This window comes from Dendrobates tinctorius, unplaced genomic scaffold (assembly GCF_039654945.1).
Source record: "Dendrobates tinctorius isolate UK_male_01 unplaced genomic scaffold, ASM3965494v1 ptg000008l, whole genome shotgun sequence".
Lineage (NCBI taxonomy): Eukaryota > Metazoa > Chordata > Amphibia > Anura > Dendrobatidae > Dendrobates > Dendrobates tinctorius.
Window position 1 is genome coordinate 7,351,938 of NW_027361676.1, and position 13,616 is coordinate 7,365,553.

The 13,616-nt window shown below is 38.9% G+C and overlaps 1 protein-coding gene across 3 annotated transcripts in view; it reads left to right on the top strand.

Moving 5' to 3' along the window:
• The window catches only part of DCLK2 (doublecortin like kinase 2), a 194,529-nt gene extending 190,001 nt beyond the window's left edge, over positions 1–4,528 (top strand). For 2 of the 3 annotated variants that reach the window (XM_073576250.1, XM_073576251.1), the window contains one exon: positions 3,533–4,528. In XM_073576250.1, the coding sequence (XP_073432351.1) occupies positions 3,533–3,676 (144 nt within the window). In that variant the 3' untranslated portion in view covers positions 3,677–4,528. The remainder of the gene's footprint in view (positions 1–3,532) is intronic. The other variant, XR_012232380.1, reaches the window with a different exon arrangement.
• Positions 4,529–13,616: the final 9,088 nt, after the last annotated feature.

Sequence of the window (13,616 nt, forward strand, 5' to 3'; positions counted from 1 at the left end):
CTTTATATTATGTTTTGTGCATCAATTCATCACAGTTTTCTAGATCGCTGCTCATGCACTGAATGGAATCATTCTTTGTTTACTTCAAGGGGAGGAAAGAAAAAAAATCTATCCTCTCCATGTGATCACCCTGTATACAGCTCATTACCAGAGAGATCTGTGATAGCAATACTGTCAAAGGGGTTATCCAGGAATAAAACAAGTAACTGAAAGTAATGTCACTATAAATAAATTCCTAAATAAATTTAATTAGCAAATTACAATTGTTTCGTCTAGAGAGGTATCACTATAGCAGGGGTGGGGAACCTCAGGGCCATTTACGGCCCTCAATGATCTTTTATCAGGCCCCTGAGCAGATTCTCAGGGACTGCATTCTTGGGCAGGGAGCTGTATTTTGATTGCCACAAGCTCATTAATTTCTTCTTGCTCTGTTAGCACACACACGCAGTGTTCACTACTGAACATTGAAGGGCATGAAATGAAAGATTAAGTCATGAAACCAGTGCCAGAGTCAGGATGTACTTTGTGGGCGGAGTTTGTACGGCCCCCGAAGGATGATATAAATATCCAAATGGCCCTTGGCAGAAAAAAGATTCCCTACCCCTGCTCTATAGAATTAAAATGGCCGTCACCTTATACTTATAATGTTATTCAGAAAGAGGTCACACAGAAGTTTGGGTGGCCTCTTCTTGCCTCAGCACCTCAGGTATTGCCATTATTAGTGTAGCACATGTTCCTACATAATAAGGAGGGCAGAGCTTCGTACATGTTCACAGGCTTCTGTACTACTACTACACATGGTAACAGGCTCCTATCCTACTGCATATGCTCGCGGGATCCTGTCCTACTGCATATGCTCGCAGGATCCTGTCCTACTGCATATGCTTGCGGGATCCTGTCCTACTGCACATGCTTGCGGGATCCTGTCCTACTGCACATGCTTGCGGGATCCTGTCCTACTGCACATGCTTGCGGGATCCTGTCCTACTGCACATGCTCCCAGGCTCGTGTCCTACTGCATATGCTTACAGGCTCCTGTCCTACTGCGTATACTCACAGGATCCTGTCCTACTACGTATGCTCACAGGCTCCTGTCCTACTGCGTATGCTCACAGGATCCTGTCCTATTGCATATGCTCACAGGCTCCTGTCCTACTGCATATGCTCGCAGGATCCTGTCCTACTGCATATGCTCACAGGCTCCTGTCCTACCGCGTATGCTTACAGGCTCCTGTCCTACTGCGTATACTCACAGGATCCTGTCCTACTGCGTATGCTCACAGGCTCCTGTCCTACTGCGTATACTCACAGGATCCTGTCCTATTGCATATGCTCACAGGCTCCTGTCCTACTGCATATGCTCACAGGATCCTGTCCTACTGCATATTCTCACAGTATCCTGTCCTACTGCATATGCTCACAGGCTCCTGTCCTACTGCACATGCTTCCAGGATCCTGTCCTACTGCATATACTCACAGGCTCCTGTCCTACTGCACATGGAAACAGGCTCATGTCCTACTTCACAGGATACTGTCCTACTGCACATGCTCACGGGCTCCTGTCCTACTGCACATGGCAACAGGCTTGTGATCAACTGCACATGCTCACAGGATCCTGTCCTACTGCACATGGTAACAGCCTTGTGATCTACTGCACATGCTCACAGGATCCTGTCCTACTGCACATGCTCACAGGATCCTGTCCTAACATTCTAGGAAACATTTCTCTCAGTGAAACAAGGTGGCAGCCATTTTAGTTCTATTGTGGTTATCTTCCGAAACAAAACAATCGTGATTTGCTAACTAAAAGTATCTAGGAATTTATTTATAATGACATTTCCTTTAGTTTATTTGTCTATTCCTGGCGAACCCCTTTAAGGTAACTAAACTTTTCCAAGTGTGTATATCTTATACATTCCCTGGAAGTACAACTTGAAGCATTACATTTACTGGTAGACGCCAGTTCTTGAAAATTGTTCTTGAATCAATGCACAGATATTAGCATAAGTGAATATTTTTTCAATTTACAAAGAGTAAGACTTATTCACTGAAGCTGGAAACTGCTTTAACTGAAGTGTATTAAAACAAAAATTCCCACAGTACAAAGATAATAAGCTCAAAGATAATTAAATAAGCAAGAAAAAAGGAGCATAGACACCAAAAATAGACAATAAATTTTATTTTTCAAATATCATAAATATGTTGTATATTAAAAACAATTTATAGCCAAAGAAAACAGAGGCAATGAACAAAACAATATAGGGAGATCTTCAAGTATATATTGACTCACAAAAAATGCACAAATTTAAAAATTTTACAATTAATGACTTAAGCTCCATAAATAGCTGTTTTGGTATTTTCAACACTGCAATATTTTTTTGCAAAATTTTAAAACCGTTCATGAGTATATTCACTTTTCACTTTTAGATTTTTTTACCACATCAAATACACTTTTTTTGCACTTTATGGTTAAATATCAATTAAATCTCATGCAACTTTGTTCGATTCATTAAATTTTTTACATAATCTTAGCACTTTCTTGCATTTTTTTGCACAGTTCTACTGATTGCGTTTTTGCATATATTGGCACTTGGCACTTTAAATGATTATTATCCATTGAGTTAGTATATCATGGACTTATATATTTTCTGGACGGCCATGATTTATTAAGGATTTAGGATTATGATATCTTAGTATTATATTTATTTATGGAGCTTAAGTCATTAATTGTAAAATGTTTAAATTTGTGCATTTTTTGTGAGCCAATATATACTTGAAGATCTCCCTATATAGTTTTGCTCATTGCCTCTGTTTTCTTTAGCTATAAATTGTTTTTAATATACAACATATTTATGATATTTGAAAAATAAAATTTATTGTCTATTTTTGGTATTTAACTGAAGTGTGGCAGAAAGTGTGGCGATTAAAATCAAGTAGGTGGAAAGGTGCACTTAACTGTTTCCAACTCTAGGAGTGCGCTGAGAGCCTGTGCTTGGTTTGGACAGTCATTTTTTGCTGACAGGCGCCTTTAAATCCTGTGTTGCATGGAGGTGTGCAGCTTTGTCAGACAGTATAACCTGTTTTATGTGTCTTCCATTGATATAGTTCAGTGTCATGTTGTTTTCCATGCACAATGTGTACTAGCATGTTTTGTTCTGTGTACTGTTAGTGTCATACCAATATATATAAAATATAAAGAATTAAACAATCTAAACTGTCCTATAAAATGACTCACAGTTTGACTTTCTGACAGTAAAACCAAATAAAATACTTTGGGAAGTGGTCTAATTAATGGGATTGGCATCAAATAGAAGCTATTATTTTCAAAGTGATAGAACTATGTAAAGTGATCAGATCTACTAAGGCTATGTTAAGAGGTTACTATCCACGTGAATGATCTTGATGGAAGATCGCATAATCCTGGTCATTATTATTTCTCCTTTTCTTTGCATGCTTCTAATCAGTATCTCACATTACTTTCACATTGTTTCATGTCTTTTTTCTTATATACGTTAACCATTTCTTTCTACAGAACACAGCTCTTGATAAACAAGGGCAGATTGCTTACTGTAAACGCTGTGATGACAATGGTACCACTGACCGGGAGAAAACCAGCATGGGAACAGGACTGGCTGATGACCTTCACCTGGATTTGGGGTCTACCAAATTGATGTGATTGATTCAAGCCTGGAGCAGATTACTGTCTACTGAGCAATGCGTTCACCATAAAGTTACCCGATGACCATCCTCAGTGGGCGATAGCTGTTCTTATTATGTCATGTTTACTTTTTTTTTATTTCCGAAACCAGTTTTCATTAAAGTCCATAAGGGACCACACTAGAGCGTTAGAGTCGGACTTGAACAATCCCTCCGTTGAAGGATGCATTAGTTGAGAAGTGTCTGAAAGGAATAGCTACTTTTCCATACATTTCTGTATTAGTTTCTGAAGTGGAAGTGCTGGTCAAGTGACTGATTTGTTAACACTACTAAGATTTTCTCTACAGCAGTTCCTAATTTCAGCACTGAAGATAGTAGTATTTTTTGGGGGGAGAGGGTTTCAAAGGATTCATTTTCTCTATAGTTTTAGTTTTTTAAGACATCCTAAATTCAGACTGTGGATCATAAAAAGGCTACAATGTAACGGGCTAAGGCTTACCAAGCTATAGTATTCCAGACCTTTGCCTGGTGAAAGGGGTATATGATTTTGAGATGTGGGTATTTATTTGGAGACACGTTCTTCCATTGATTGCTGTTTGACTACTTTGTTTGGATATTACGATTATTTATGTAAAAAAAATTTAAAAAAAAACCTTGCTAATTTTTCTGTTACAGAAAGGAATGTAGAACTTGCTGCATGTTTCGTACAAAACCTGATCTCAGCAAAAGTGCAACTAAATAAAAACATTTTCTGAAAATATTGTTCAGTATCCAGATTACAAGCAGGAATGTGCAATTAGGGGTAATTAATACCATTGTTAGTCATACTCGATAGATATTTCTAGCATTAAAGCTTTCTTTTTTCAACACATCCATAATCTGTGTTCACTGTTTCACAACATCTAGAAAAGAAAAAAAAACAACACATCACAGATTAGTAAAGTCCATATCTGGTTAGAACACGCTTGCAGTGCATGGTTTGTACTAGTTATGCTACTATATATACACACAAGGGTCTTCTGTTATACATTATAAAGAAATCCGCCAGTCTCTAAGGCAGTGAAGACAATCATGGTTCATGCCCAACTCATGCTACAATGACATGGAAAAGTTGGGCACTTGTGATATTTGTGAGCACATAAGCTGGGTTTCAGAAAAAAGTCATTTTTTAATAGTAATATTGTACAATCTGATGGAAGCATCATATAAATATGATGGCAAGGGAAAACTTATCATAGAGGGAGATAATGTGGCAGCTGTGGTGCTTTTTGAGAGAAGGTGCTTCATCTTGGTCCAGTCTTCTTTTTTAGGCTTTGTTACAATTGAGGGGTTTTTTTGAGCCGATCTTGTCCTAAAAACATCTTAAAATGCACTTCAAAACCATTTAAAAAGCACTTCAAATTCATTTCAATGTTGATCCCCTTTTTTGTCCTCTTCAGGTTTTGAAAAACACTTGGTGGAAAATAAGAAGTTCATGTTTCTTAAGTTAGATTCCTCCTGGAATCCCCTCCAAATTTGACGCATCAAGTAAAAAGGCTGCAAAAAAAATACAAGTTAACATAAAAAAAACTTCAAAATATCTTCAAAACCTGCTTAAAAAAATTTTTTTCAGAAAAATATAACCTCGTCAAATATGCCCAAATAAAGGAACATTTCCTGAAGTGGTTTCCACTTGAAAAATTGTTCATTATTGAAATCCTCAAAAAACTCAGTTTGATCATAGCCTCAGTCAGTCGGAAGCAGTAACCTTTGTAGGACTCTTCTGTACAGGCGAACTGCAATATTAACAAGCATGGTGATTCAGAATTGACCCAAAGGGGAAAACAAATATTAGACCCCTCTGCCCAGTATGACCACACCTGGAAAGAGATTGACTATGGCTAAGGCCCCTCCTCATCTTTGAATCCCTGGCCTGTTGACCAAATTTAGTAATCTTTCGAGGCAAGTAGACCTAGAAATATTTTTTGCATAGTATACATTGGTGTGTCTGTCATTCTATGTTTAGGTCTCTGTCTAACAGAAACTCGAAGACCAAGGGTTGGCTTACTTTATTTTAAAACTGTAGTAAGCAATAGAATAAAGCTGTTCTATAATATGGCAAGAGCAGATAAGGATGCATTCAACAGAAAGGGCAGGAAACAATTGTTAAAATGTGAGCAACGAGCTAAACAGACACAACTGGGGTCTATTCTATACAAAAAAAGTGTCCATTCTGCACATAGTGTACAGTTCTTACACATTCATATTAAAATTAATCTATCCATGCTGTTTGTAATGAAAAGTAGATTTATCATTTTTATTTTTGCCGAACTGTCCCTGTAAGTGTGGCCATATCTTTTATTGAAACTGTATTTCACATACAGAATAAAATGGTGATAAGGCATCTCAAAATAAACAAAATAGAATGTTTGTGGGAACGTTGAAACGTGGTCATAACTGGTGATTTATAGTCCGATGACATCTAGAAGAGGGATATTATATGAGAAATAAGTTGCAAACTGTGGCTTTTTGTGTAGTAACACAACTTCTGTGTTCCAAGTTTAATAAGGAAATAAGTGGGGGAAAAAGAATCATCATTCTGTCCCCAAAAGAACAACTGACCCTGTTTATATTGCAGTGAAAATTCAGTTCTATCAATGATGAGATTGGACACATCACTAGTTTTAAGGAGAACCTGCAAAGGAAGCAAACAACTACCTTGATTGGTACTGCTTATAAAATGCACATGCAGTGAAGCACTAAAGTGAAGGACATCTTATTTTATAGTTGCAACGCGTTTCCATCAATCATAAATTATTCGGACCAGTAAAACAAAGATCAAAATGCCCCAGGATGTAAAACGTATATATAGTGTTTTGTTTCTATATACATTGTTTTATTGATCTGCACATTCGATCCTGATGAAGGAGTCTGTCTGGCTCCAAAATGTATTACAACAAAAATAAGTCCTTCACTTGTATGCATCTTGTGCATTTGAGGATGAAGCATCAATCAAAATGGTCGTTTTTTTCATTTGCATGTACTATGATGCTATTACATTCACTGTCCAGATCTTGGTGAGACCCCAGGATGCAGCATCCCGATATATGATTGATAAGCTTTCTGGTTTGTCATGCACCCAGCACAACATCATCGGGTTAACACTTTCTGCCATCCCTCTACTGATCTGTATTGGTGATGCTCTATGTGCGTCAGTATTCTTCTTTTGTCTTTTCCAGAACTTAGAGAACCTGTCAGAAGATTCATGCCCTATCCACAGGCAGCATGTAAAATAAACAGGCTCCTATGTTACAAACAACTGTAATTTTCCCTAAAACATTGCAACATTACAGAAAAAAAAATAGTTTAAAAATCAACTAAGAACAGGGCGTAGAGTCAAGGGGGTGGCTCCAACTTGAATGACAGATCACGAGATTTAACAAGACTGCCTCTTATATAAAGTGAAAAGACCTGTCAAGTGTGGTGGGAAGAGATCTAAGGGGAGCCACCCACTTGATTCTTCCAATTCCTGCTAGATTTTTAACTATGTTTCCTATGAAAAGCAAACTTTATTTTCATATATATGTATATATTATGCCATATTCTGAAAAAGACATGACTGCTTAAAGTGTCTCCAATATATACAGAAAAATATTCAGAATTGAGAGTCCTCAGTGGTTGATACCTTTTAATGGCTAACTGAAAAGATGGTAACACATTGCAAGCTTTCAAGACTACTCAGGTCTCTTCATCAAGCATAGACTAATACAAAATCTGAAGAGTCACATATTTATGCACAATACAGCACAGAAAAAATGCAATAGATGAGACTAGTGACGTGAAGCAGAATTATGATTATGGGAGAGGGAGAAACATAAATATTGGACCAGTTCATAAATAAGGAGTGCGGATGTTTTATTGTCCTCTGATTGGGGTCTCCTAATGTGTTGTGATGCCCCCACAAGGTCTTAGGAGTAAATTCCTTAATTGATGTAAAAAGACATAAATCCATGCGACACATTCATTCCAGCATTGAGAGTGTCAAAGGTCGTCATAAATTTATACTCACAGACTCTTCTCTCTCTCTGAGATGTGAAGTTACCTTTCAGTATCAGTAATTTCATATCCCTGGTGTTGTGGCCCATCATGCAAAAATGTTTTGCCACAGGTAGATCCATTCTTTTTTCTCTTATTGTGTGACGATGAGCATTCATCCTTGTTCTAAGCTTTTGCCCTGTCTCCCCCACATACAGACCTCCAGTTGGACATTTAGTACAAATAATTAAGTACACCACATTAGATGTAATGCAGCTGAAAGTACCTGGAATCTTGTAGTTCTGATGTAAATTGGGGATCTTTATCTTGTATTACATCTAATGTGGTGTACTTAATTATTTGTACTAAATGTCCAACTGGGGGTCTGTATGTGGGGGAGACAGGGCAAAAGCTTAGAACAAGGATGAATGCTCATTGTCACACAATAAGAGAAAAAAGAATGGATCTACCTGTGGCCAAACATTTTTGTATGATGGACCACAACACCAGGGATATGAAATTACTGATATTGAAAGGTAACTTCACATCTCAGAGAGAGAGAAGAGTCTGTGAGTATAAATTTATGACGACCTTTGACACTCTCGATGCTGGAATGAATGTGTTGCATGGATTTATGTCTTTTTACATCAATTAAGGAATTTGCGCCTAAGACCTTGTGGGCGCATCACAACACATTAGGAGACCCCAATCAGAGGACAATAAAACATCTGGACTCCTTATCTATGAACTGGTCCAATATTTATGTTTCTCCCTCTCCCATAATCATAATTCTGCTTCACGTCACTTGTCTCATCTATTGCATTTTTTCTGTGTTGTATTGTGCATAAATATGTGACTCTCCAGATTTTGTATTAGTCTATGCCTGATGAAGAGACCTGAGTAGTCTCGAAAGCTTGCAATGTGTTACCATCTTTTCAGTTAGCCATTAAAAGGTATCAACCACTGAGGACTCTCAATTCTGAATATTTTTCTATCTACTGGCTAACACGGTACAAAGATATACATCTTTCCTGTATTCCAATATATACAATAATGTGAACTGCACTTTAATGCTGATTACTAAGAAAATAAGACAGTGGAGCTATTTAATAAAAAATGCATCTACCAATTATTTAAGCATCAATAAACCTACCGGGAGCAATAGCCCCATGAGATAAGTCATGCCTCTTCTATGGACAGCCAGATTGTAACAATTTATAAGGACAGAGAAACGAGCAGTAAAAGTCTGAAGGTTCTCCATATGAATGTTATAGTTTAGTCAGTGTTTCTTTTAGGCATTGTTGCACTTTTCAGGGGCACTGGTACATTTTCACAAGGTATTATCTATTCATGTATTTGCTACTCATTTTTCCAGATGTCCTGTTTTAGAACCTCTCAGTATATGGCTTTCATTTTGTACTAGACGTGTAAAATATTTCCAATAAACATCCTCTTCATGGAATTTCATGCTTGTATTCCTTTATTATTTTTGCATTGATTCTGATTAGTTGTCATTGATGTCCATTGCTGTATTTTTAACAATCAGTGCAGTATACAGTGGGTACGGAAAGTATTCAGACCCCTTTAAATTTTTCACTCTTTGTTTCATTGCAGCCATTTGGTAAATTCAAAAAAGTTCATTTTTTCTCATTAATGTACACTCTGCACCCCATTCTTGACTGAAAAAAATAGAAATGTAGAAATTTTTTGCAAATTTATTAAAAAAAAGAAAAACTGAAATATCACATGGTCATAAGTATTCAGACCCTTTGTAGTGATGAGCGAGTATACTCTTTACTTGAGATTTCCCAAGCATGCTCGGGTGATCTCCAAGTATTTGGATGTGCTTGGAGATTTCGTTTCTGTCACCGTAGCTGCATGATTTGTGGCTGCTAGACAGCCTGAATACATGTGGGGATTTCCTAACAAACAGGCAATCCCCACATGTATTCAGGCTGGCTATCAGCCGCAAATCATGCAGCTACGGTGACAGAAACTAAATCTTCGAGCACATCCAAATACTCGGAGATCACCTGAGCATTCTCGGGAAATCTCGAGTAACGAGTATACTAGCTCATCACTAACCCTTTGTACAGTATTGAGCAGAAACACCCTTATGAGCTAGCACAGCCATGAGTCTTCTTGGGAATGATGCAACAAGTTTTTCACACCGGGATTTAAGGATCCTCTGACATTCTCTTTTACAGATCCTATCCAGTTCTGTCAGGTTGGATGGTGAACATTGGTGGACAGCCATTTTCAGGTGTCTCCAGAGATGCTCAGTTGGGTTTAGGTCAGGGATCTGGCTGGGCCAGTCAAGAATGGTCACAGAGTTGTTCTGAAGCCACTCCTTCACTGTTGGGATTGTATTGGACAGATGATGAGCAGTGCCTGGTATTCTTCACACATACCACCTAGAATTATCACCAAAAACTTATATCTTTGCCTCATCAGACCAGAGAATCTTATTTCTTATAGTCTGGGAGTCCTTCATGTGTTTTTTCTTAGCAAACTCTATGCGGGCTTTCATATGTCTGGTACTGTGAAGAGGCTTCCGTCAGGCCACTCTGCCATAAAGGCCTGACTGGTGGAGGGCTTAAGTGATAGTTGACTTTGTGGAACTTTCTCCCATCTCCCTACTGCATCTAAAAATCCTACAAAAGACAAAATGAAAAAAACCCTGCTATACTTAAATAAGTAAAAAGAAAAAGTGCATTTAAATCATACAGAGTTCTTAGTAATACTGTATTTGATCAGACATAGCATAAAAGCCGTCCCATCATCGACAAGGTGACTCTGTGGTCAATTTCCAGCGTAGGAGAGGGAGGCCACACCCCAGGTTGCACAGAATGCAAAAATTCAAAGAAAAAACACAAAAATTGAGCTTGGTTTGAGTTGGTACACGTGCAGCATATAAATGCATGTTCACATGGCCATAAAGCATACAAAACCTACAAAAGACAAAATGAGCTGGAAATTGTATTTAAAGGCTTCCTCTGACTGGTGTCCACTGGTTGGGACCCGGTCCTTGTCTGCCCTTATTCACACAGACGTCAACTTTGACACATGATAAGGTTATTAATACTAGGCAGTGTAGGACCGCCCCGACCACAGAGTAACCTTGTCGATGATGGTACGGCTTTTATGCTTTGTTTGATCAAATACAGTATTACTAAGAACTCTGTATGATTTAAATGCACTTTTGCTTTTTACTTATTTAATTATAGCAGGGTTTTTTTCATTTTGTCTTTGGTAGGTTTTGTATGCTTTATGGCCATGTGAACATGCATTTACAGTGCCTACAAGTAGTATTCAACCCCCTGCAGATTTAGCAGGTTTGATAAGATGCAAATAAGTTAGAGCCTTCAAACTTCACACAAGAGCAGGATTTATTAACAGATGCATAAATCTTACAAACCAAAAAGTTATGTTGCTCAGTTAAATTTTAATAAATTTTAAACATAAAAGTGTGGGTCAATTATTATTCAACCCCTAGGTTTAATTTTTTGTGGAATAACCCTTGTTTGCAATTACAGCTACTAATCGTCTTTTATAAGACCTGATCAGGCCGGCACAGGTCTCTGGAGTTATCTTGGCCCACTCCTCCATGCAGATCTTCTCCAAGTTATCTAGGTTCTTTGGGTGTCTCATGTGGACTTTAATCTTGAGCTCCTTCCACAAGTTTTCAATTGGGTTAAGGTCAGGAGACTGACTAGGCCACTCCAACACCTTGATTTTTTGCCTCTTGAACCAGGCCTTGGTTTTCTTGTCTGTGTGCTTTGGGTCGTTGTCTTGTTGGAAGATGAAATGACGACCCATCTTAAGATCCTTGATGGAGGAGCGGAGGTTCTTGGCCAAAATCTCCAGGTAGGCCGTGCTATCCATCTTCCCATGGATGCGGACCAGATGGCCAGGCCCCTTGGCTGAGAAACAGCCCCACAGCATGATGCTGCCACCACCATGCTTGACTGTAGGGATGGTATTCTTGGGGTCGTATGCAGTGCCATCCAGTCTCCAAACGTCACGTGTGTGGTTGGCACCAAAGATCTCGATCTTGGTCTCATCAGACCAGAGAACCTTGAACCAGTCTGTCTCCGAGTCCTCCAAGTGATCATGAGCAAACTGTAGACGAGCCTTGACATGACGCTTTGAAAGTAAAGGTACCTTACGGGCTCGTCTGGAATGGAGACCATTGCGGTGGAGTACGTTACTTATGGTATTGACTGAAACCAATGTCCCCACTGCCATGAGATCTTCCCGGAGCTCCTTCCTTGTTGTCCTTGGGTTAGCCTTGACTCTTCGGACAAGCCTGGCCTCGGCACGGGAGGAAACTTTCAAAGGCTGTCCAGGCTGTGGAAGGCTAACAGTAGTTCCATAAGCCTTCCACTTCCGGATGATGCTCCCAACAGTGGAGACAGGTAGGCCCAACTCCTTGGAAAGGGTTTTGTACCCCTTGCCAGCCTTGTGACCCTCCACGATCTTGTCTCTGATGGCCTTGGAATGCTCCTTTGTCTTTCCCATGTTGACCATGTATGAGTGCTGTTCACAAGTTTGGGGAGGGTCTTAAATAGTCAGAAAAGGCTGGAAAAAGAGATAATTAATCCAAACATGTGAAGCTCATTGTTCTTTGTGCCTGAAATACTTCTTAATACTTTAGGGGAACCAAACAGAAATCTGGTGGTTTGAGAGGTTGAATAATAAATGACCCTCTGAATAAACTTTTCACAATTTAAAAAAAAATTAAACAAAGAAATAACATTCTCTTTTGCTGCAGTGCATTTCACACTTCCAGGCTGATCTACAGTCCAAATGTCACAATGCCAAGTTAATTCCCAATGTGTAAACCTGCTAAATCTGCAGGGGGTTGAATACTACTTGTAGGCACTGTATATGCTGCATGTGTACCAACTCAAACCAAGCTCAATTTTTGTGTTTTTCCCTACTGCATCTGTTGAGCTCAGCCACAGTGATCTTGGGGTTCTTCTTTACCTCTCTCACCAATGCTCTTCTCCAATGATTGCTCAATTTTGCTGGGCAGCCAGATCTAGGAGGACTTCTGGTGATCCCAAACGTCTTTCATTTAAGGATTATGGAGACCACTGTGCTCTTAGGAACCTTGAGTACAGCAGAAATTCTTTTGTAACCTTGGCCAGAGCTATGCCTTGCCACAATTCTGTCTCTGAGCTCCTTGGTCAGTTCCTTTGACCTCATGATTCTCATTTGGTCTGACATGCACTGTGAGGTCTTATATAGACAGGTGTGTGCCTTTACAAATCAAGTCCTATCAGTTTAATTAAACACAGCTGGACTCAAATGAAGGAGTAGAATCATCTCAAGAGGATCACAAGGAAATGGACAGCATATGACTTTAATATGAGTATCTGAGCAAAGGGTCTGAATATTTATGACCATGTGACATTTCAGTTTTTCTTTTTTAATAAATTTGCAAAAATTTCTACATTTGTTTTTTCAGTCAAGATGGCGTGCAGAGTGTACATTAATGAGAAAAACAAAAGTGCACTTTTTTTGAATTTGCCAAATGGCTGCAATGAAGCTAAGAGTGAAAAATTTAAAGGGGTCTGAATACTTTCCGTACCCCTTGTAATTTAGCTTCCTTATCACACAGTGTATATGATACAGATTTTACACATGGATTTCTAAACTTAAAGGGAATCTGTTAGCAGGCTTTAGCTATGTAATCTGAGGACTGCATGATGTCTGGGTTAAAACCAGGGGCGGACACTGACAGCTTTGGGGCCCCTGTGCAAGAAATGTTTCTGGGCCCCCCTCCTTTTATGGCAACAAAGCTACAGGTATATACCGTTTATATAGCCTCACATACATATATATATATCTTACATAGTCTCCTTTATTATGTATATTGCCATCCCTTATTACACAGTGCCCTCTCTAGTTATGTGCAGCACCGTCCCTTACATATCGGA